Here is a 25,640-nt window from a genome sequence, read left to right as displayed (position 1 = left end):
TTTTTTTGTAAATGGATGACTTAAAAGAAAGGGTTAGGATCTTTTTATGGTCTGCAGGTGTCCAGCATAGTTGGAGGTCTCTCTTCCATTTGTCTAAATACGAGGGGTCTTTGATTTTGTAAGTTTGCTCGCTTACAAAGAAATGAAGGGTCTATCATTTTTATTATAGGTATATTTTCAATATATGCTTGACTGTAGGGATGATGTTCTTAGGGTCATAGTCAGCATTTTTCTTCCGTCAACCAAGGCAAGTTGAGTTAATGCCAATTTTGGTCTTGCCTAACCACAGCACTTCCTCCCAGTCCTTCTCTAAATCATTTAGATGTTCATTGGCAAACTTCAGATGGGCCCATACATGTGCCTTCTTAAGGAAAGGGACATTGCAGGATTTCAATCCATGGTGATGTATTGTGTTACCAATGGTTTGTTTGGTGACTGTGGTCCCAACTGCCTTGAGATCATTCACCAGCTCCTCCCATGCAGTTCTGGGCTGATCCCTCACTTTTCTCATGATCACCTTTACTCCACGAGGCAAAATCTTTTATGGCGTTCCAGGACCGAGGGCGATTGATGGATATTTTGTATTTCTTCCATTTGCGAATAATCGCTCCAACAGCTGTCCCTTCTCTCTGTTTTTCAGTTTATTAGCTGCTGACTTTTAATAAGCAGATATTCACCTATCCCACAGTCTAGCAATGCGGCCGCCCGAGGCCTCGCTCCTCTCCCCCTCCTCTCCACAGCGCATATAGCATAGCAACTGTGGGCACCCGGTCGTGACAGCTTGCGGCTTCACAACCGGGCACGCACTGCGCAAGCATGAGTCGCGCTGCACTCTCCTAGTGGCCAGGCAATCGTCTGGGACCTGTGAAGTGTCCCAGAAGATTGCAGAGAGGGAGGGGCTGCCTAGGGGGAGAGGAGGAGTCTCCTAGGCGGCCAGAAGAAGGAAGTGGGACAGGAAGTACTTGTAAAAACCAGGTACCGAATTCCCCTCCAAAAACAGTTACACGCCAAATGTGGCATGTAAGGGCGCGAGGAGTGCTTAAAGCGGAAGTTCCACTTTTGGGTGGAACTCCGCTTTAATGATGGTCTTGTAGCCCATTCCAGACTTGTGAAGGTCTACAATCTTGTCCCTAATGTCCTTTGACAGCTCTTTGGTCTTGCCCATGATTGTGAGGTTTGAATGGAAGAAAGGTATCCTGTGGACAGGTGTCTTTTATACACATAATGAGTTATCGTTAGGAACATCATCTTAAATTGACAGGACTAATCTGTGTACCACATGAGCACATACTGAAGCCAGTCTCTGGAAGCCAGAATTATTGTTGGTTGGTAGGGGATCAAATACGTATTTTACTCACTGAACTGCAACTCAATTTATAACATTTGTACAATGGAACCTCGGATTACGAGCATAATCCGTTCCAGGATTATGCTCGTAATCCAATGTACTCGCATATCAAAGCGAGCTTTCACATTGAAATCAATGGAAACGAAAATAATTTGTTCCACATTGACTTCAATGGGATGCAACACCGCATGCGGCCAGAGAGGAGGGGGGGGCGCTGGGGAGCCGCAGAAACGTCCGAAAAGGCCCGAGGGACACTTCGGGTGAGACCTCGGCAAACTGTCCTCGGGCCTTTCCGTGCATTTCCGAACGGCGCTGATCGGCGACTTTTGGCTCGGCTCCGGCGCCCCCCACCTCAGGCCAAAAGCGGTACTGCACACCGCTGTTGGCCTAAATCCTGCTCGGTTTGCGAGACAACACTCGCAAACCGAGTTAGGAATTTTAGAAATACAGTACTCGGTTTGCGAAACGCTCGTTAACCGCGTTACTCGCAAACCGAGGTTCCACTGTATCGTGTTTTTGATTTTTGGTTGATATTCTATCTCTATCGTTTAAAATACACCTAAGAAAAAAAAGATGGACCCTTCATTTTTTTGTAAGTGGGTAAACTTACAAAATCTGCAGGGGATCAAATAAAAAATGTCCCCACTGTACGTGATCCAGCTCACAGTGGCTGCCCTGTAGCAGTATATCTGCTATAGGGCGGTTATCGAATGGTTTTGGGCTCTTTCACACTGCTTTGTTGAAAAAATCTGGTAAAAACGCATATGCTTCTTTGGTGTGTTTTCTGGTTGCCTGACTCCAATCCTGCACCTGAAAAACATGAATGGATGACTCAAAAAGCGCACCAAAACTCAACTGCTTTGCATTTTAATGCATTTTCAATTTAAAAGGGAGGTGCATTTTTTATGTGCTTTTAAAATATGCACCAAAAATGTAGCATGCAGAACTTTCACACTAATGCGTTTTGTTGCTTTCTTACCTTGCTAAAAAAATGCTTAACACCAGCATAATTGTGTATGAGGTCAGCAATGTAGGTGGAGGATGAATGGTGAAGTGCTTTGAAGGCAAAGTAAAGTAACCCGAATTTTAATGATTAGAGGGAAGTGAAGAGACTGGTAGGTGAAAGTCTTGGTAATTAAATGTCAGAGAGGAAGATGTTGCAGTAGTCTAAAACAGTGTTTCTCAACCTTCTTTTGGTCAAGGCACCCTTTAGAATTCTACAAAGTCTTGAGGCACACCAGTAGGTGTGTCCGAACATGCACAGGTTTTTTTGCGTGTTCCTGTGTTTTTCAGTGGGCTGCCTAAGCATGTGTAACAAGCAAAAAAGGTTCCCATGTGTTGCATGGAATGCCTGCTGGAGAAGCCTCTCTACATCAGACACTTACTGCACCACTAGAGATGAAGGAAGATTAGCTGGGCTGCTCTCTCTACCCCTCCATCTTCAGCTGCTGGATCAGACACCCGTGTGAGAAGGGAAACAGAGCGCCACCTCCCCCACCCACCAGCTCTGGCTGCACTGGGAGACGTTGGGAGAGGAAAATTGCATATAGGGAGGAGATGAGCGTGCCACAGACAGCTCCCACCCCCTGACCTGTACCTCCTACTCAGCCGTGGAGGCAAGACGGGGGAAACTAAGGACACTGGGCGGGCTCCCCATGTGTGCCTTAGCAACCAATGACATCAGTTGGTAGGACGCAGTCAGGAGGCCTGCACAGCACAGAGTCCCACAAGACCGGCCCTGAAGTTAAATAAAAGCTTGTGCCGGTGTCTTGCTGAAAAAGTTCCCCCGGCGGATAAGGACCCCCATGTACTGCGCAGGCGCAGCACTTGCACAATACAGTGTCTTGCTAAAAAAGTTCCCCCAGTGGATAATGACCCCCATGTACTGCGCAAGCACAGCGCTTGCACAGTACAAAGCACTACCGAGCTAAAAATAGCCGAACATACACAGCTGAGTGTCAGCTTTACACCTCGCCTGCAGACGTTTAACACCACATTCTACCACACGCTCCCGATGCTACCAGACAATGCCGCACGCTCCCGATGCTCATACTACTGTGCAAGGGCCGGATTATAAACACATTATCACAGTAATACACCCGCCCCTTGCAGAGTAGCATGAGCATCGGGAGCGTGCGGCAGCGTCAGCCACAATGTCTTGCTTATTGCGCAGGCGCCGTGTACAGTTCACTCACAGCTGTTCAGCTTCCGATCTTTTCGGCAGCTCCCTTGTTGTTCCTACTGCACAAGCGCTGCGCCTGCGCAGTACAGGGGGGTCATTATCCGCCGAGGGGAACGATTTCTTGGCAGAACAGTGAAAATGTCCAAATTGGGCCCAATTAGCATTTTCCCTCTCTGGTGTCATGTGACTCATCAGTGTTACAAGGTCTCAGGTGTGAATGGGGAGCAGGTGTGTTACATTTGGTGTTATCGCTCTCACTCTCTCATACTGGTCACTGGAAGTTCAACATGGCACCTCATGGCAAAGAACTCTCTGAGGATCTAAAAAAAAGAATTGTTGTTCTACATAAAGATGGCCTAGGCTATAAGAAGATTGCCAAGACTCTGAAACTGAGCTGCAGCACGGTGGCCAAGACCATACAGCGGTTTAACAGGACAGGTTCCACTCAGAACAGGCCTCGCCATGGTCGACCAAAGAAGTTGAGTGCACGTGCTCAGCGTTATATTCAAAGGTTGTCTTTGGGAAATAGATGTATGAGTGCTGCCAGCATTAATGCAGAGGTTGAAGGGGTGGGGGGTCAGCCTGTCAGTGCTCAGACCATACACTGCACACTGCATCAAATTGGTCTGCATGGCTGTTGTCCCAGAAGGAAGCCTCTTCTAAAGATAATGCACAAGAAAGCCCACAAACGGTTTTCTGAAGACAAGCAGACTAAGGACATGGATTACTGGAACCATGTCCTGTGGTCTGATGAGACCAAGATAAGCTTATTTGGTTCAGATGGTGTCAAGCGTGTGTGGCATCAACCAGGTGAGGAGTACAAAGACAAGTGTGTCTTGCCTACAGTCATGCATGGTGGTGGGAGTGTCATGGTCTGGGACTGGATGAGTGCTGCCGGCACTGGGGAGCTACAGTTCATTGAGGGAACATGAATGCCAACATGTACTGTGACATACTGAAGCAGAGCATGATCCCCTCCCTTTGGAGACTGGGCTGCAGGGCAGTATTCCAACATGATAACGACCACAAAACACACCTCCAAGACGACCACTGCCTTGCTAAAGAAGCTGAGGGTAAGGGTGATGGACAGGCCAAGCATGTCTCCAGACCTAAACCATATTGAGCTTCTGTGGGGCATCCTCAAATGGAAGGTGGAGGAGCGCAAGGTCTCTAACATCCACCAGCTCCGTGATGTCGTCATGGAAGAGTGGAAGAGGACTCCAGTGGCAACCTGTGAAGCTCTGGTGAACTCCATGCCCAAGAGAGTTAAGGCAGTGCTGGAAAATAATGGCGGTCAAACAAAATATTGACACTTCGGCCCCTTTTTGGACATTTTCATTTAGGGGTGTACTCACTTTTGTTGCCAGCGGTTTAGACATTAATGGCTGTGTGTTAAATTATTTTGAGGGGACAGCCCATTTACACTGTTATACAAGCTGTACCCTCACTACTTTACATTGTAGCAAAGTGGCATTTCTTCAGTGTTGTCACATGAAAAGATATAATAAAATATTTACAAAAATGTGAGGGGTGTACTCACTTTTGTGAGATACTGTAAATATTTTTGAGATGCTACACACTTGGAAGGCCTTTGAGATGTTCTACATGTGAAGTATGATTCAAAGGTGACCCAGATGCAGCTAGCTTCTCATGTAATAGTTTAGAGGGCATGAAAGAGAAGGTATTCAGCTCGCTTTGATCTACGTTGTGATTTAGAGCCCTTGCACACTGGGGCGGTTTGCAGGCGCTATTGCGCTAATAATAGCGCCTGCAAACCGCCCCGAAAGTGCCGCTGCTGTCATCCCAGTGTGAAAGCCCCGAGGGCTTGCACACTGGAGCGATGCGCTGGCAGGACGGTAAAAAAAGTCCTGCCAGTAGCATCTTCGGAGCGGTGAAGGAGCGGTGTGTATACCGCTCCTTTACCGCTCCTGCCCATTGAAATCAATGGGACGGCGCGGCTACACCGCCGGCAATGCGCCTCTGCAGAGGCGCTTTGCGGTGGTATTTAACCCTTTCTCGGCCGCTAGCGGGGGGTAAAACCGCCCCGCTAGCGGCCGCATACCGACGGTAAAACCCCGCTAATAATAGCAGCGTTTTACCGCCGACGCCGCCCCCCGCCCCAATGTGCAAGGGCTCTAAGTGTCCTCCATAACTTAACCCTGGGTCCACAATGTTTCTATGTTTATCTCTCCTCTTGCAGCAAACCAGTCTCTTTCTTTGGGCTCCCATATCCATTGCACACAGATCTCCTGACCTGTCCTTGCCTGTATTAATGAACATTTCTAGTTGCTGTTCAGTCATATCATTGTTGTCAAAGAAGCCTAATAGAGAGGTATAATAATATAGAACCATTGAAAAATTGTCTAAGTATGGAGGAAACCAGTAGAGGACAGTGTCCTCATGCCAAATGGGGTTTGCTGTAGCAGAGAAGTGATCGACAGTGTCAAAGAGTGGAGAGTTCAACTGGCAGATGCAGGGAGAACCTGCCCATGGATATAGCTCTGTGAAGATTATTGGTCCGTTTTGTGAGAGCAATTTCTGTTGAAAAGATAGAGCAGATTTCTGACTGAAAATAATCAACAAACGAGATAGAGGGTATATACAAGGCATTTAAGGAGTTTAGAGGCTTATGGAAGAAGAGAAATTAGGCTGTAACTATAGCATGGATAAAGAAGCTGCAGAGGATCTCTTTATTAAAGGAAGTATGAGTAAAGGAATATAGCCCCCTTGTCCTAAACAGGAGCTACTATGTCAATTTAGTTTTTGGCTGGACTGTAGTTGGCTCAGACTGATTGTATGGTTTTTTACCTGGTTTTGTCCTAAACTTAATGTGCTATTAAATCTTCAGATTTGTTTTGCATTAAAATAACATGTTATATTTACCTGCTCTGTGCTGTGGCTTTGCACAGAGCAGCCCCAAACCTCCTCCTTGGTTACCCGCCGGCGCTCCTGGCCCATCCCTCCTGCCATGTGCCCCCAGAGCAAGTAGTTTGCTATGGTGGCACCCAGGCAGGCTCGCTTCCGAGCCGCTGCTCTGCATGTCCATTCACACACAGAGCCGTGGCTCGCTTCTGTCCCTCTCTTCTCAATGTCTCACCGGCTGTGATTGACAGCAATGGGAGCCAATGGCTGTCACTGTTGTCTTAGCCAATGAGGAAGGAGAGTCCCAGGAAAGCAGAGGCTCTCGTGCACAGCGCTGGAGGAAGACCGGGCTCAGGTAGCTATTAGAGAGGTTCGATGCATGTAGGTAAAAAACCTTGAGCTTTTAGAACCACTTTAAAGGGGTTGTAGACCCTCATGTTTTTTCACCTTAATGCATCCTACGCAATAAGGTGAAAAAACTTCTGGCAGTGACCGGCCCCCCAGTCCCCCGTTTTACTTACCTGAGCCCCGTAATTCCCTCGGGGGAGACGCGCTTTCCCTCTCTGCGTGTGGTCTCGGCTCTTGATTGGATAGATTGATAGCAGCGCAGCCATTGGCTCCCGCTGCTGTCAATCAATTCCAATGATGCGAGCGACGGGGGTCGTGGCCGAGTCCGGCATTCGTGTGTATGGACGCAAATGCTGGACTCGGGAGCACGCCCGCACGGTAACCCCCCCGGGAGAGCGCTTCTCCTAGGGGGTTATCTGATATGAGGAGGAGCTGCCGAGGGACCCCAGAAGAGGATGGTCGGGGCCACTCTGTGCAAAATGAGCTGCACAGTGGAGGTAAGTATAACATGTTTGTAAACCTTTGTGTTTTATTTTTTTTTAAATAATCACTTTAAGTTGGCTTGTGATTTCTCACTGTTGCCAGTAGATGTCACTGGTATCACTGGTCATACTATGAGATTGCACAAACAAAACTAAGTTATGTACATTTCTATTTTCTTCAGCCAAATCAGTAGGAGCTTTATGCCACTAGTGCAAGCTGGGGGAGGATATAAATATTTGGGACAGGCCATGTGCTTACTTTTTTCCTGAGCTGAGAGATGGGGAGGTGCTGCCCAATAGCCTGGTTTGGGGCACTAAAGTGTGCTGAAGTGGTCCTGCGTGGTCTGGAGGAAGCTGTGCCAAGGAGGAGACCCAGGGAGGCCCCTTGCTGGTAAGAGCCAGGAAGAAGGCTGGTCTCTCAAAAGGGCCTGGTGACTCACTTCGAGGATGCAATGAATTTTGGGAGTGTGCTTACATTGTTGCATGGTCAGCCTAAAGGTTCTGACACTGTGAAGCTGAACATTGATCTGGATCTGTAGAGTCTGTAAGTGATCTGCTATGGTATCTGGGACCCCTAACCCTCACCTCCTTAACTGTTCTGCAACAAAATTTTAAAATGACAAAAGTGATTGGTACACAATATCCTTTCTCGGTCCCCCCATTTTAGCCATGGACTCAGCCTTGGGGTGAAATGCTAGCCCACCCCTGGCCTCTAGAGGTGCCATCCTGCCTTTGGCATGTCAGAGGGGTGCTACAGGAAGAATGTGAGCACATTGTATATAAAAATGTAGTAGTCATATAGTGCCTCCCAACCTCACAGACCAAAAAGCAGTTGCCCTTTTGAATCACATGACATTATGCCCTAACCCTTCATATATTTTAATATATACTGTTCTTTACGTGTAATAAAGTACTTAACCTGCTATAACACACTATGGAGTAGCATTTTATTTATAAAAATATTAATCTTGTTAAAGGTATTTTTCTTGGAACCCTCATAAAAAAAGGTGAAGAGAACGGAACAATAGACAATGGCAGGTAAGGACTTAGACTTTTCTAAACTACAATACTATTCTCTGAGAAAATCACGATAACTAAACCAAATTTACTTTCCTAGACCGTCTGAGAGCTGCGAGGTTGTCGCTTGTGGAGGCTCTAAACAAAGCTACGATCAGTGGACTGGTTGATATGCTCCTGGATAAAAAAGTGATCAATGATAGTGAGAAAGAAATAATTATTGACTCGCATTTGGTCACAAAAGATAGAGCTCGAGAACTGATTGACGTGGTTGTAAAGAAAGGAGATTATGCATCAAACATTTTTATAAATGCACTTGCTGCTCAGGATCCTGAACTATGTAGAAATCTGTCTTCTAAACCTCAACTTCTAAATTCCTAAGTCTTATTTTCTTTTTTGTAATCATCATCCATAAAATTTTCTACAACTGAATGCTGTCATTGGATTTTGTGGGAAATAAATGAGACAGAACCATAAAAAGGTGGTCTGAAAAGTTGAGTCTGTTACTGTAGCCAAGCCCAGTATTCCTGGCTAAGAAAAACCAACAGTGATGCTGTACTCCACTCTAAATCTTCCAGTCCTAAAGTCCGAGCGCGACAGGGCAGAAAAACACAGCTCAACATCTTGTTATACCCCCCCAACCGCAAATGTAAATGAACTGTAAGTTGGAATTTCAGTAGAAATGAAATTGTAAAGCTCTACCTAGAACCCAGTCAGACTTCAGATCAGATCTTCCATCCTTGGCAGCTGTACAGTGTTGCTGTCTCTGCTCATATTGCTTTCGTCTTAAAGGAGAAGTACAGCCAAAGCTCGTTTGGCTGTACTCCTATGGATCACAGGAGTGCAGTTCGTTCTGCATTCCTGTGACCCATTTTGAGCAGACAGCGGGCTGAAGGCCGCTGATGTCACAGAGGCGGTCCAGGGCAGATTCTCGACAATGGAGTCGGAATCCGTCCTCATGCCTGGACTGGCACCCGGCTCAGCCTCTCTGTGAGCCGCTCCCGTCCCTTCCTCAGCCCAGCACTCCAGTGAGCAAGAAGGGGGCAGAGCAGGGAGCGATGACTGACAGTCACCAGCTCTCTGCTCACAGAGCCCTGAGAGATTGGCGGTGTTAGATCGTTTGGTTCTCAGTGTTAGAGCCGGCGGGGAACAGATGCAGCATTGGACCAACGCTTTATCCACCTAGGTAAGTATGATTCTGAAATAAAAAAACAAACATACATCTCTTTTAAGTGAGTGCAGTTCCATGTCTGTACTAATCAGTAAACCAAAAAAACACTAAAACTAATGGGTTCCACTGTGTAAAAGGTTGATGGAACGCTATAGGTTACAGTGTAAATACTTTTTTTTAATACTCCTTCAGAGCCACCATGTGACTTCACAGCTCTGTCAGTCTCGCACAGCCTCCTCTGTAAGGAGCTCCTGACTGCGATCGCACTGCTGCCTCCTCCATATACAGTGCAGGGTTAATAGCCCTATATTGTATGTGATGATGTGGAGGGACTGCCCTGAGCATCAGAGAGAAAAGGGGAGAGCACTGGTACAGGGGTAACTTTAAAAATACTAAAACTGGACTAAATGGACTTTTAAAGTGGTTGTAAACCTAGAAAGTCAAATACAAACAGAACACAAAACAGAACGGCTACAACCGAATGAGAATTACTTTTTGAGAGGTACACACAATGTGAATTAGGTTATAACAACATCTACTAAACTGTGCAAAATTATAGTGTTTTGAGGTTTGGGGTTTACAACCACTTTAAGGTGCCCAAAGAATACACATACAGTATCCCACATAAGTGAGTACACCCCTCACATTTTTGTAAATATTTTATTATATCTTTTCATGTAACAATACTGAAGAAATGACACTTTGCTACAATGTAAAGTAGTGAGTGTACAGCTTGTAGAAGTGTAAATTTGCTGTTCCCTTCAAAAAAACTCAACACACAGCCATTAATGTCTAAACCGCTGACAACAAAAGTGAGTACACCCCTAAGTAAAAATGTCCAAATTGGGCCCAATTAGCCATTTTCCCTCCCCGGTGTCATGTGACTCATTAGTGTTAGAAGGTGTCAGGTGTGTTAAATTTGGTGTTATCACTCTCACTCTCTCATACTGTTCACTGGAGATCCAACATGGCACCTCATGGCAAAAAACTCTGAGGATCTCAAAAAAAGAATTGTTGCTCTACATAAAGATGGCCTAGGCTATAATAAGATTGCCAAGACCCTGAAACTGAGCTGCAGAACGGTGGCCAAGACCGTACAGCAGTTTAACAGCATAGATTCCACTCAGAACAGGCCTCGCCAGGGCCGACCAAAGACGTTGAGTGCACGTACTCAGCGTCATATCCAGAGGTTGTCTTTGGGAAATAGACGCATGAGTGCTGCCAGCATTACTGCAGAGGTTGAAGGGGTAGGGGGTCAACCTGTCAGTGCTCAGACCACACACCGCACACTGCATCAAATTGGTCTGCATGGCTGTTGTCCCAGAAGGAAGCCTCTTCTAAAGATGACGCACAAGAAAGCCTGCACGTGTCATTTCTAAAGTGCGAATGCGCCGATAACATCAGTGCAAGCGTATATTGTAAATATCTCCTAAACTGTGCATATTTCCAGCACCTACAGGTAAGCCTTAGTATAGGAAAAAGTGGTTGTACAGAGTTTGAGAGTTGTGAACAAGCACGGTTCTTTTTGTGTGAAACGCGTCAACTGATCATCATTGCAATCTTGTCTGGCTCATGACAAAGAAATTTCTACAGCATCTTTTCGATCCAAGTGTGCAATCAATCTTTTCTTCTCTTCTCGACAGAGTTTACAACCACTTTAAGTGATAGTACTCAGCAGAGTTACACACAAACACATCAGGATGATTATTAATCACAATCTGATGGTAAATAGCACTACATTCCACATTCTACTCTACATATTGGATAAATCCCTCTTTCAGCCTCCTCCTCGCTCTAGACAATGTATCGCTTCTTAAACAGTACAGTGCATACCAAATCCATCCTATGTAACACACTGTGTATGACTCTCCTTATAAAAAATATAACACCTGCAAAGTCTCTCCTGTGTACAGCACTGTACCTGATTAGGGCAGGCCATACATTATACATTTTCTGTCATTCAACCAGCGGGGTGGATGGGGGAACCACTCCTGCAGTGCTATTGTGTTCTGTCGGCGGACAGCCTTCACAACAGCAGAATACTATGATCAGTGTTGCTGGCTATAGCTGGCAACACTTCTTGTTTGGGGAAAACCCTACAGGCTGGTTGTACACAAGTCAATTGATAGATTGACTTGTGTACAACCAGCTAGCCAATACATGTATGGAAATTCGATCCACGCAGTGGCGGCTGGTGGTTTTTAGTTGGGGGGACTGCGGCAAGCAATCTAACCCCCCCGCGCCAACTTAACCCCCCCTCACTGTCTGATGGTTGGTCCACCGGCACCTACCCCATCTAGGCAGCAGTGGTGACCCGGCACTCCAAACAGACTCCCACCAGGTGTCTCTCAGTGGTGTTTAACTCTCACCATTGACCTAACACGTTTCAAAGGTATAAAGATTCTTCTTCATGGGAAATCTGCTATCAACCTCCTTTTATAAATTGCCATACACTAATCTCTCCTGTCTAAGAGATACATTGTCTAAACTCAGGAGGAATTTGGACACCGATTTATAGAGTGGAATAAGGGATGTCTTTGTGTGTAACTCTGCTGATTACAATCACTGAAGTTTTTATTCAAAATATAAAGGTAAGCAAGAATCTTCATCTCTATAAAGGAACCTCTAGTTTAGTCTAAAAGCACTGGTATTCTATAAACTATTAATGTAATAGAGGGGAAAGAGTCAGGGAGGCCAGTCCTGGGCTGGAACATCCCAATAAGTATCCCCGTTGAGTGATATTGGTGAAACCAGACAGGGACCAGCACTGCTGGAGCTGAGTGACTCCCCTAGCTGCCAGGGGAATAGCACCTCCAGTGAGGCCAGAAGTAAAGCCAAGGGAAAGGAAAGGCAGATTTTGGTGGTAGGGGACTCAAATCTTAGAAGGACAGAGAGGGCAATCTGTCACAAAGACACGAAGCGCCGGACTGTCATCGCGGATCTGGTGGACAGATTACTGGGAGGAGCTGGGGAAGACCATGCTGTCATGGTGCACGTTGGCACCAATGACAAAGTCAGAGGTAGATGGAGTGTCCTAAAAAAACAATTTTAGAGACTTTAGGGAGCTAAATTGAGGAAAAGGACCTCCAAGGTCCTACCGGTACCTCAAGCCACACCAGAAAGGCAGAGGGAGATTAAGGAAGTAAACAAGTGACTAAGGAGCTGGTTTAGAAAGGAGGGGTTTGCGTTTCTGGAGAATTGGGGTGACTTCTCAGTAAGGTTACCTGCTCTATGGAAGGGACGGACTGCACCTAAATGGGGAAGGTGCAGATCTGCTTGGAGTGAAGATGGCCAAAAAGTGAGAGGGGCTTTTAAATTAGGTGACGGGGGGAGAGTCCAGAGGTAGAGATAGTCAGCGCGGAACATATTCCAGAGGGTAGTATTGGAGGCATTAGTGGTAGGTTGACTAAAGCTCCTAAACCCGAGGTAAGTATAGTAACAAGTCCTATTTGCAACCCCAGAGCACCCAATAAGGAGATAGTATGTGACTGGTCTAAACTACGTGGCATGTTCACCAATGGCAGGAGTCTGATGGACAAGATGGGAGAACTAGAACTACTGTTGTACGAGGATTTAGATTTTGTAGGAATTACAGAGACTTTGTTCGACAGCTCTCATGATTGCCTGGCAACCATTCAAGGGTATTCCTTATATCGCAGTGATAGGGTAAAAAAGGGGGAGGGGTATGCCTGTATATCAAAAATGATGTACAAGGGTATGTGAGCGATGATGGGTAGAGCTACAAAGGGAGGAAACTAAGGTGAAAGTAATACTGGGAGTATGCTATAGGCCCCCTAACCAGAGGGAGGAGGCGGAGGTGGACCTCCTATCACAATTTGGTTTGGCGGCAAGAATGGAAAGTGTCATTACAATGGGGAATTTTAATTATCCAGACGTAGGGGTTGATTTACTAAAGGCAAATCCACTTTTCACTACAAGTGCACTTGGAAGTGGAGTCACTTTAGATCTAAGGGGAAGATCTGAAATGAGGGGAAACTCTGCTGATTTTATCATCCAATCATGTACAAGCAAAAATGCTGTTTTTTATTTTCCTTGCATGCCCCCTCAGATCTACAGCGACTGCATTTCCAAGTGCACTTGCAGTGCAAAGTGGATTTGCCTTTAGTAAATAAACCCCATAGACTGGGTGGAAGGAACCACGCATTCATCTAAGGCTCGCCAGTTCCTAAATGTCTTGCAGGACAATTTCATGGGTCATATGGTAAATGCACCAACTAGAAACAAAGCGTTACTAGACCTACTGATTACCAACAATACAGACCTGATCATGGATGTGGAAATACAGGGCAATTTAGCAAAAGCGATCATAGGTCAATTAGTTTTAGTATAACTCACACAAATAGGAAACATAAGGGAAATACAAACACACTGAATTTCAAGAGTCAACTTCCCTAAACTACGATCCTTGCTAAAAGATAATAATTGGGATAAAATCTTAGGAACAAAGAACACGGAGGAAAAATGATTATGCTTTAAGAGCATATTAAAAAAGGGCATTAGCCAGCGCATCCCAATGGGAAATAAATTTAAAAGAGCTAATGAAAGGCATGGGTGGCTTAACTTCAATGTAAAAATGCATATAAAAGCAAAGGAGAAGGCCTTCAAAAAATACAAGGCTGAGGGATCATCATCAGTATTCCAACTTTACAAAGAATGAACAAGAAATATAAGGGTGCAATCAGGGCGGCTAAGATAGTACACGAATGGCACATAGCGGAGGAGAGTAAAAAAAATCCCAAGAAATTCTTTAAGTACATAAACAGTAAGAAAGGGAGGTCAGATCATATTGGTCCCATAAAGAATGATGAAGGGAATCTGGTTACTAAGGATGGAGAGATGGCAAAGGTATTGAATTTATTCCTCTCCTCAGTCCTCACGAGGGAATCAGGGGGCTTCAGTAACCAAAACTGCAATGTTTGTCCTCATGACATGTCACAGGAAGCACCCTCTTGGCTAACAGAGGACAGAATTAGATATAAACTTGAAAAACATAACATTAATAAGTCACCAGGACCAGGTGGCTTGCACCCGAGGGTCCTTAAGGAACTCAGTTAAGTAATTGCCAGACCATTGTTCCTAATTTTTAAGAACAGTCTACTGACTGGAATGGTACCAGCTGATTGGAGAAAAGCCAATGTAGCACCAATATTTAAAAAAGGGCCAAGTTACATCCCTGGGAATTACAGACCAGTTAGCCTAACATAAATTGTATGCAAGCTCATGGAGGGGATGATAAGGGACTATATACAGGATTTTAGTAATGACAACGGTATCATTAAAGTAATCAGCATGGATTCATGAAATATCGTTCTTGCCAAACCAATCTATTAACCTTCTATGAGGAGGTGAGCTGCCATCTAGATAAAGGAAGGCCCGTAGACGTGGTGTATCTGGATTTTGCAAAAGCATTTGATACAATTCCCCATAAACGTTTACTGTACAAAGTAAGGTCCATTGGAATGGACCATAGGGTGAGCCCATGGATTGAAAACTGGCTACAGGGGCAAGTTCAGAGGGTAGTGATAAATGGGGAGAACTCAGAATGGTCCGGGGTGGAAAGTGGGGTCCCCCAGGGTTCTGTCCTAAGACCAATCCTATTTAATGTATTCATAAATGATCTGGAGGATGGGATAACCAGCTCATCTCTGTATTTGCAGATGATACTAAGCTAATCAGGGCAATAACTTCTCCACAGGATGTGCAACTACATGGCAAATGAGGTTTAATGTAGAAAAATATAAAATAGTGCAATTTGGGTTGCAAAAATATGAATGCAATCTACTCACTAGGGGGATAACCTCTGGGGAAATCTAGGATGGAAAAAGACCTGGGGGACTTAGTAGATGACAGGCTCAGCAATGGCATGCAATGCCAAGCTGCTGCAAGCAAAGCAAACAGAATATTGGCATGCATTAAAAAGGGGATTAACTCTAGAGATAAAACAATAATTCTCCCACTCTGCAAGACTCTGGTCCGGCCGTACCTGGAGTATGCTGTCCAGTTCTGGGCACCAGTCCTCAGGAAGGATGTGCTGGAATCGGAAAGAGTCCAGTGAAGGGCAACAAAACTAATAAAGGGACTGGAGGACCTTACTTATGAGGATAGGTTACGAGCAACTTGTTCTATCTGGAGAGGAGACGCTTGAGAGGAGATATGATTTCAATGTACAAATACCATATGGTGTCCCCACAATAGGGATTAAACTTTTCAGCGAAAAGGAAATTAATAAGACACACGGCCATTCACTAAAACTAGAAGAAAATCGGTTTAACCTTAAACTGCACAGAGGGTTCTTTACTGTAAGAGCGGTTAGGATGTGGAATTCTCTTCCACAGGCAGTGGTTTCAGAGGGGAGCATCGATAATTAAAAAAAAAAAAATTAGATATGCACCTGAACGACCACAACATACAGGGATATACAATGTAATACTGACATAAAATCACACACAGAGGTTGGACTTGATGGACTCGTGTCTTTTTTCAACCTCGCCTACTATGTAACTATGTAATTTCCTAATGTTCTGAAAATGGAAAAAAACATTTTTTTTATCAAGTCTATTTCCAAAGTTCCCAGTGTAAAGTGCCTTTTGTTGAGTTGGGACGACTAAAGAAATAGGAAAATGGCTTTCTGCACTTTTTTGCAACAAAACTGCTTTGTTACTTCTAACCAAGTGGAATCAATAGGAAACCACCTAAGATAAAATATAAGGGCTCATTCACATAAGCAGCCTGGGGTGAAGTGGTAAAGCAGGCGGCTCCGTATTTACTGCCCTATACATTGACATGCAGCTGCTCAGGACTGTACTTATGGCACAGCAAGAATTAAACACAATGAGCCCAAGTCTTCAAGCAAGAGGTCAAAGGACAGTTCCTGTTGCTCTAGGAGCCATGATCGCTCATGTTCAAAGCCACATAAATCTCATCTCCACTCCAGGGCTTTATCTAGCAGACATCACTCACCTTACTCTCCGAAAAAATTTTCACCACCCAATTCTGAAAAATGTTGGGCTTGCAGTGCTGAGGGCACTCAACAGGAGGGAGGGGCCAGGAGCATCGAAGAGGGACCCGAGAAGAGGAGGATTCAGGCTGCACAGGGCAGGTAAGTATAACATGTTTGTTATCTTTAACTAAAAAAAAAAGAGACTTTAGTATCACTTTGAGAAGCCATACAGTAAGATATACACAGAGCTTTCCATGGCAAGCAAGCTGTTATCACCCACATCTAGAGAAATGGTCGGCAATATTTCCAGTCATCACAGAATTCAAAAGATTATATGCCGCTGTCCCATCATATCCTATCACTCCATCAGAAAGATTTGCAAGTTACTACTCCCTTATATTACTCATCAAAATGAAATTAGGAGGATGGAGGCCAGTGATAGACCTAAACAAGCTGATCAAATTGGAAAGTTCCAGATTAAATAATTACACTCCATCATACTCGCATATCTGCACAATCTCATCCTGCCAGAATACTAGCATTAATAGCACTGCTTTTCCCCTGGTTTTCAGTGGTTGAGACCCAGTTCACCTGCCTACAATTTGCAATATACTAATCCCAACCCACACGTTCCTGCAGGAGTGGCAGTGCATATAAACAGGTGCTGCAGCGACCAATGGCTGGAACCATGTCAAATCAAGGAACACAGATGTCACCAGCACACCAAGGATCTCCAGAGTAGCTCCAGAGCTTTAATCAGTGATCACATCGTTCCAGCAGATTTCATTGTTTCAGAGCCACGCAGGACCCCTTCATCAGACCTCATTACATGCCTGATGAAAGGGTCCCGCGTGGCTCTGAAACACTGCAATCTGCTGGAACAATGTGATCACTAATTAAAGCTCTGGACCTACTCTGGAGATCCTTGGTGTGCTGGTGATATCTGTTTTCCCGTGTACAATTCATTTTTTAATAAAGGTGAACTTTTTTGGAGTGCGGCTATCCAGCATATATTTATCCATTAGCAACTCCTACAATGTAAAAGCCTCTTATATATATACATCAGCAGCCCCCATCCTACCCTTTATGTAAAGCCCTAATATATTTATCCATCAGCATTTCCCCCCAGATTAAAATCCTAATACATTCATCCATCAGCATCTCCCCCTAGTTTACAGCCCCCACATATTCATCCATCTGAAGCCTACCCCACATGCATTTATCACCAGTCCTCGGTAAACAGCCTTCATATTCATCCTTCACCAGCCTCCCCACGTATATCCATTGCCAGTACTCAGTGTAGAGCCCCTCATTTATCCATTACCAGTCCCCCTCACATACACTGCATGTGCCCACATGCTATAATGTGTGTGTGCATGCATGGAAATCCCTAGTGCTAGCAAAGACAAGCTGTGAGTCTCTGACAGTTGCCAAATACCCTCCAGAAAGCACTGTCATGTCTGCACTTATAATGAATGTCACAGCGTGCATGCTCTCATCTCTACAAATGCCTCCTGGAATGTGTTACATGGGCATTCCAGGAAACAGCAGGGGGGGTCCCCTCATTATCCTTGTCTAGGTGAGAAGGCAGAAAGTTCCTGACTGTGGCACAAGAAAAGGTAAGAAACCATTCCAAACAAGGGAAAGTGTACTCATATTGTGGAAGAGGGAGAGGGGAGGAACCAGGAACAAAAAAGTAATGTTAATAGTTGAAGGTCCAATCTCAAGCATGTGCAGTAGGGAGCCAGCTGTGATTCCACTACCCAAGATGGTGATGCTGGGGACCCACATGAGAGAGAAGAAGCAGCTGCAGGAAGACAGCATCTAGTAAGTATTTTTAAGACCCCTTTCACACTGGGGCGGTGGGTCCGTTAGCTGTAAAGCGCCGCTAGTTTTAGCGGCGCTTTACCACTGCTATAGCGGTGCTTTTCGGCCGTTAGCGGAAAGGGTTAATAGCGCCCGTTTTGCGGCCCTTCCCATTCATTTCAATGGGCAGGGGCGGTGAAGGAGCGATGTATACACCGCTCTTGCACCGCCCCAAAGATGCTGCTTGCAGGAATTTTTTTTCCTGTCCTGCAAGCGCACCACTCCAGTGTGAAAGCACTCAGTCTTTTACATTGGGGTGGCTTGAGAGGCGCTTTTCAGGCGCTTTTCAGGCGCTTTACAGACGCTGTTTGTAGCGCTAAGACGCCTGAAAAGCGCCCCAGTGTGACAGGGGTCTAAAAGTCAGTAGCTACAGTATTTGTAGCAGCTGCCCTTTTTTTATAGGAAGAAGTTCCTCTTTATTATTACAATTACATGATTAAAACTAACTAAAAGTACAAAAATATATCTTTTTTAACCTAAAAACAAAGATAATATATATGTATACAGTTAAACCATTTATTCTATTTTAATATTACCACATCTACTGTATATCTTAGAAAATTTAGCACAACATTGGATTCCATTTAGAGGCTTTGCTTCTAATGTCATCAGCACTACATTCTAGAAAACCAGTAAAAGAATAGGCAGGACCATGGTTAATCATTTTAGGTGCATAACACTCAATGTTCAGTCCTAGAGGGGAAAGGTGAGGGACCCAGGATAGGTTAAGGTAACGACAGAACGTTTATTTATTTAGGGGTGGATGAGCAGAGGGTGTTTTCTAAGCTGGCCAATAGGAGAAAGTTTCTGTGGATTATACATGAAAGCTCTCCATCAATATTTGAAAACTAACACTAAGAGAGAAACTCTACAAGAGTCTGGACACGTTCCACAATGGTATGTACGAACATATGTAATTAATTAATTTTTATTTTAAATATATATATATATATATATATATATATATATATATATATATATATGCAATGTAATTTTTGTTTATTTGTAGAAGTCATTATGGGTGATATATATTACATACATACATACATACAATATAAAATATCCCAATAGGAATACTCGAAGGGCCAGCATTGATCTGTTAAAGGACCTCTATTCGGAAAATCCTCAAAGGAAATATGAAAACAAGAATGTTATGAAGTATGGAACAATAAAGCATATATTACCTCTGCTGTCTGGTACAAAGCCATTCGGACATTTATGAAACAAGATCACAGTAAATCTGTAATCAGCAACAGAGTTGGGAGTGCTGGACACAACAAATAATTACTGAAAATAATTGCCCAATAAAAAATGTTATTACACAGTAATAGTAACCTGGACACTGACAGACTCAGCAGAACCATTTATGTTGGTGGGAAGCTACATGCCCCTTCAACGTCAGGTTTTCTTTTAACTGGCCTCACATGTTACAATACAATTGTACAGTTTCCATTATATCTACCAATAACTATATAGTGGAAGTGCATGCCTGGAAACAAACTCAATGGATTGCATATGCAGGACCTCCCATTACATTACAGTTGGTAGATCTATAGGAGATTGTATGGTTAGATTGTAAGGTGTAGGGAGCTTAAAAGAGATTGTATTTTGTATGGGGATCTAAAGGTTATAGAAATGTTAGGGGTAATATGGGAAATAGACAAGCATTGCATTCAGGTTAACAGATTTTGGACAAGATTACAGGTCCTCCCCTTACATATATATAGATACAACTGTGGCTGGGACTTGGGCAACAGTATAGGGTCTATTTATAAAAAAACAGCTGTGGGAATGTATGAGCATCCATACAGCTGTCATGAATAATCACCATAATGTGTCTAATTTGTTTATTTCCTATGATCATCAGCTCACAGATCACCCATTGAAATAATTCTGTTTTAATGTAGATTTCACACAGCATCCCAGCATTTTTGGAATTAGGGTTGTAGTTGCCATAATTCAGTATTTTCCTGAATGAGGTATTTTATGAAAATACCACATTATGACCACAAGATGGAGCTGATGGTCATAAAAAATAAACAGACATATTACAGTGAATTTTTTGTGATGGTTGGGCGAATGGTCAGACATTAACACACTGAATTTTTTTTTTATTTTTTATAAATCAGCTCTGTTGTCTTCTGAATTATTATACAACACTTGGGGGAATGCTGTGAAACATTGTACTGTTTTATCACAGTCCTAAGTAAATAGTGAGGCTTTCAAAGTGAACTGGCACTAAAAGACATGGCTTCCCTTTGTGTAACTGTGGAAGTCCTATAGTATTTGGCTAGCACACCCTAATACACGCTCCAAGCCTGTCTTTACATGGACACCCTCCTTTTTTTGATTCCTCGGGTTAAAAAGTAGTTACCACATAACAAACATATAGCTGAAGGGCAATGCTTTACTTTCAACCCCTTAGAGACGATGCCTGCCGGCCCTTTATGGGCTTTAGAATGCCAGGAGTTGGGCTGGGCTTATGGTCATGTGACTGCCATGATTGGCTGTCACGTCGGGCACATTATCGGAAAGCTTCCGATTGCAAGCAGCGAACAGGAGCTTTCAGTTAGCCGCCAGCAACTGTGCCTAGAGTGCGGCACAGCTCTACTGGCACTATTGCATGCAAATACGTGTCCGCTCTGTGCCAAGACCCAGCCTCCGAGTGGCCACATAATTGCGTACGCTCGGTGTGAAGAGGTTAAGGCAGCATAAACACTGGTTAATTTTAGTTGGAAACATTTTTACTGAATTTACTGGATGATAGGTAAAGGCATAGTTTCCCTTTTTTTTAAAAAGTGTGTATGCAGCTTAGAGGCCTGTAGACCTAAACAAACCATGTAGTTTTGACTAAAGTTAAATAATACCCATGCGTTATGTGAAGGCCATTTACGTACCTCCTAAAACTTGACTGAACCCCCCCCAGAGAACACATCATCCCATCTTGCTTTTGTTGCTAGGACGTTGCTAAGGGACTTCCAGCTGTTAATGTTCACTTTCACCATCAAAGGAGCAAGAGCTTTCTCTGATTCAGCCCCTCTCACATGTGCTTTCTCTCCCCTGACATAGTAGCGTTGAGCTCAGCATTTGAGAGCTTGCTGACCTGTGGCACAGGTCTTGAAACACCTCCAGGCGATGAGAGCATCCCCCTGGAGCCGGACTCTGACTGCATGCCAATTTTCCACTTTTGGAATGTGCACTGCATGTTCACAGTTACAATGAGGTTCGCTGCTCTTTGAGCTGTGCAATTTCTTGTGCCTCCTTGATAGTTTACGTAAGGCTGCAACTGCTGTTGCATTGTCCAACTGAATCCTGGTTGAGTGGCCTTGTTGAGTGGACCTCAGCGTTGCAGAGACAATGAAATCACCTTGAGTACCAGGTTGTTGTTCAGGAGTTGAACTTCTACCAATGACCAAGTCCCCTGTACCGAAAAAGCATGCAGAACGCCTCCTCAGCCTGAAAGCAAGCCTGGCCTGCTGGTCAGGCAAACGGGACATACTGAAGTCTTCCCATCCTATGCAGCCATAATGTTGAGTTGCAACAGTCTGGAATTAAACTGGTGTATGGTACCACTTTGAAGGAGGCTACCATAAGGTCCAAGACTCTAACGCAAAAGCAAATAGCGGAGCGTCTCATGGATCATAGGGTCTGAATGTGGGTGTGAAGGGCTGGAAGTCTGTCCAGAGAGAGAAAAATCCTAACCTTGGCCATGTCCAGAATCAAGTCCAGATACTTTAAGCATTGACTTCAGAAGATTTATGATCAATTCAAACTTCAGCAGGGTCTGCACCATCCAACAGACGTTGGGTGACAAGGTGTGGACAGACTTCAGGGCGAGGTGTCCATGTATCCTACAATGAGGATACAATAAGAATACAGCAGAACTAGAACAGGAGATAACACTTTGGTGAAGACCTGAGGTGCTGTGTACAGGCCAAAGGGAAGAGCAACAAACTGGTAATGTTGCATGACCATGGAAAAGAGCAAGAAGCATTAATGCAGGGAGTTGAAGGGGATGTGTAGTTAGGCTTCCTTGATGTCCACAGAGACCAGAAGGCCTCAGATGTAGAAAAAAGATATAAAACAGGCTTGAAAGAACCTGTTGAGAATCTTTAGCTACAGAATAGGCAAATAATTCAATTTGCCTTTGGGAGAGTGAATAGGTTGAAGTGGAATCCCTGAAACCTCTTCTTTACTGAGGCCAGTCACCTACAGGAAAGGCTCCAGGAGTGAGTGTACAGGGAACGTTTGGCCAGCCAATGCATTTTTTATTCTAGGCTGGTGACATTTGGCTGGGACGGCAACAAAAAATATCCTTATGTTTGGGAGAGATAGCTTATTGGGTATCCTCCTCTGTGGAGTCCTCTGAGCCAGATGAGGAACCCTCTTCTTCTGCTTCAGGAAACATAGAAACTATAATGCCGTGTACGATGGAGCATACACACGGTCGCATATTCCGACAAACAACTGTCATCGGTCTTTTGCGGGCCGAAATTCCGATCGTGTGTACGCAGCATAAGAGGAAAATCACAGCTCCCACGCAGGATCCAGTGCCCAAAGCAACATTACAGGCTGTCCTGCTTTTTTTTCCTGGAGGGATCCAAGTATGGTCCCTGAAGATGAAGCCAAGAAGTTACCTGATCTGGAAATCTTCTAAATAGAATCTGAATTGAGCAACAAAAAACTTGCTAGAAGAGTCTGGATGTAATAATTAAAACATATGCAAAAAAAAAACAAAATAAAAAATATCTTCCTTTATCGGGGCAGAGAAAAGATGTTAGTATACCTAAGACATTAGCAAAAAAAAACTGGAAGTGGGAGGGGTTACGCTAGGACTGTTCTTACAGTTTTGTTTGCCAGTGTCCAATCACCTGTAGTTAGCTGCATGGCCAATGGACTAAGACTAAGATCGTGTGTCTTGTAATATACAATTACGAAAATAAGTTCTGGGGTTAGATACACATTGAGTAATGAATAATAACATAATATAGCTCTAATAAATGTAAAGTGATTTTAAACCCTTACCTTGCAAAATAACGCATTCAGTTTAAAATAGAAATAAAAGGCAAAACATTTGTATATAGAAATAGAAAACATTATAAACACGTTTTTTCTCTTTCTTATAAGTGATCACATTACCTCTGTTCTCAGCTGCAAAAGAGCTGGGGGAGGGGAAACAGCACTGAACTTCTCAGTGATAGGCTGTGCAGAGGAGGCGTGTCAGGACAAGTCTGATAAATGGAGTTCACAGCATAGATAGAGCACTGACCACGTTTTGCTCTCCTGATAGTGTGGTCAGTTTTTAATAGGGAATCAGAGGAACTGGCAGGAACATTAGAAATTTTACATAAAGGAAGCAATACTAAGAGAACAGGATACTTTTTTTTCTTTGAGGCATATTTTTGGTGTAAGAGTAATTGTTTTGCCTGTAACAAGTGTTGCTTTATTTGTAGCTGCTTGCCAAATTGGTTGAAGAAATTTGCAACTCCAAAAAGTATGTAGATAGGAGCCGTGGTTTGTGCAACCCCTGAAACATTTAGGGGAGGATGTAGGGTAAAATGAATGTATTTTGGTAGGGGTCATATACCATCTGGAGAATAGTTTTGTTGGGGGTCTCCCTGACTGAGACTAAACGATTACATCTGCGCAGATTATCAATCATAGAGACCCAGTCCTCTATATCAATGGAGCATTCCAATTCCTCTTCCCATTGCAACATTGGTTTTGATTTTTCAGGGAGCTGAAGATTGTTACAGTGTTTGTAGAGATGATATATCAAACCTTTGTTTCTTGGGGATGTAATGCATATGTGTTCAAATTGTGTGTTAGGAGGGTAAATAGTTAGTGAGTAATATTCTCTAAAGAAGTTTTCCAGTTGTATATAATAGGGGATTTCTGGGGGGGGGGGGTAGGGTTATATTTAGCTTTTAGAGATATTCGAATTAGGAGAATTTCCTATCAGTGGTAAGGGATCTAAGTGTTGTAAGGTTATTTTTTTATCCATAATGCAAAGGGGCTCCTGTCCTTGAAGGCTGGTGAAAATCTAGGATCGCCCAAAAACGAGGCCAATGGTATAAAGGATGAAAGCTTAAAAGGGTCTTTATGATAAAGCCAAAGTTGGTATGTTTGTGCTACAATAGTGTTGAGAGTATGAATCATTCTGGGGAGATAACATTCAACCAAAACAGGCCTTGTATATGAAAGGGGGATTACTGAGGAGGACTCAAAGGAGATCCATGGGATGTTAAGGTTCGAGGTAAACCATTGGGCTAGTTGTGAGAATCTGGCTGTAAGGAAGTATAGCCAAATGTTAGGGAGACCGAATCCCTCCTGGAGTTGTGGTCTGTACATAAGGGAGTAGCTACATCTTTTTGTAGGAATGCTGGTCTAGTTTTGGGAATGTTGATTGGAAATAATTAAGTAATTTTGGGAGAATTGTCATCTTAACAGCACAGATTGTACCAAGAAAAGATATCTGGTATGATGACCATAATTTCAACAAGGAGTTTATATTATTAAATAAAGGGGGGTAGTTGGTTTGGAAAATTGATTTGTAGGATGATGTAATATATATACCCAAATATCTAAAGGATTGAGAACACCACGTGAAAGAGAATTTGTCTTTTAATGAGGCTATAGTGATGGGGGAGAAGTTAATAGGTAGGGCAGAACATTTATTTATATTGATTGCTAGACCAGATAGATTGTGGAATATGTCGAGTTCAGATAATAGATTGGGTAAAGAGATTAGTGGGTCTGATAGGAACAAAAGAGCGTCACCTGCATATAGACTTAATTTGTATTTGTTGGGGCATTTGGTATATCCTTTAATGTTGGTGTTATTTCTGATTGCATGTGCAAGGGGTTATTGCCTGGTATTTTGATCCTAGTTTGAGGGGTATATAAAGAGCATTGAATCCGTGGATGAATTTGTCTGAAATGCCAAATTTGGGGAGCAGGTAATTGAGGTATGACCAGCTAACGCTGTCAAAAGCTTTATGAATATCTAGAATAAGTAAGAAAATTGGGCGGGAATGTAAATTTGCATCTTGAATGACATTAGTAACCAGTCTGATGTTGTCTATGATTTGTCTATCCGGAATGAACCCTGTTTGATCTGTGTGTACTAAGGAGGTGACCACATTTGCAAGTCTATCTGCCAACATACGACTAAAAAATTTTAAATCATTATTAAGGACTGAGACGGAGTGAAAATTTTGTGGAAGGGTGTGGTCTTTATGTGGTTATGGAATTAGTGACATATTCGCTAAAAGCATCTTGTCTGGGAATTGGTTACCTTGTAAAACGTAGTTGTATAATTTAGTCAATCTGGGAACTAGTTTTGGAGAGAATTATTTATAATAGGTGGTAGAGTAGCTGTCTGGGCCTGAGGCTGTGGAGGA

At 43.7% G+C, this 25,640-nt stretch overlaps 1 protein-coding gene across 3 annotated transcripts in view; it reads left to right on the top strand.

Annotated features, from left to right (window-relative positions):
- LOC141128905 (4-hydroxyphenylpyruvate dioxygenase) overlaps positions 1-25,640 on the top strand; it is a 150,417-nt gene that overhangs the window by 10,584 nt on the left and 114,193 nt on the right. Inside the window, exon 1 of one of the 3 annotated variants that reach the window (XM_073616541.1) lies at positions 18,951-19,134. The exons of 1 other annotated variant lie outside the window; for it this stretch is intronic. Coding sequence is in view for 1 of the 2 variants with exons in the window: in XM_073616542.1 (XP_073472643.1) it covers positions 19,132-19,134 (3 nt within the window). In the remaining variant the exon portion in view is untranslated. Of the gene's footprint in view, positions 1-18,950; positions 19,135-25,640 lie in introns of those variants that run through there. One more of the 3 variants, XM_073616542.1, reaches the window with a different exon arrangement.

The sequence above is a fragment of the Aquarana catesbeiana genome, linkage group LG02, assembly GCF_042186555.1.
Source record: "Aquarana catesbeiana isolate 2022-GZ linkage group LG02, ASM4218655v1, whole genome shotgun sequence".
In the NCBI taxonomy this organism is placed as follows: Eukaryota; Metazoa; Chordata; class Amphibia; order Anura; family Ranidae; genus Aquarana; species Aquarana catesbeiana.
This window is presented reverse-complemented; position numbering and strand designations above follow the sequence as displayed.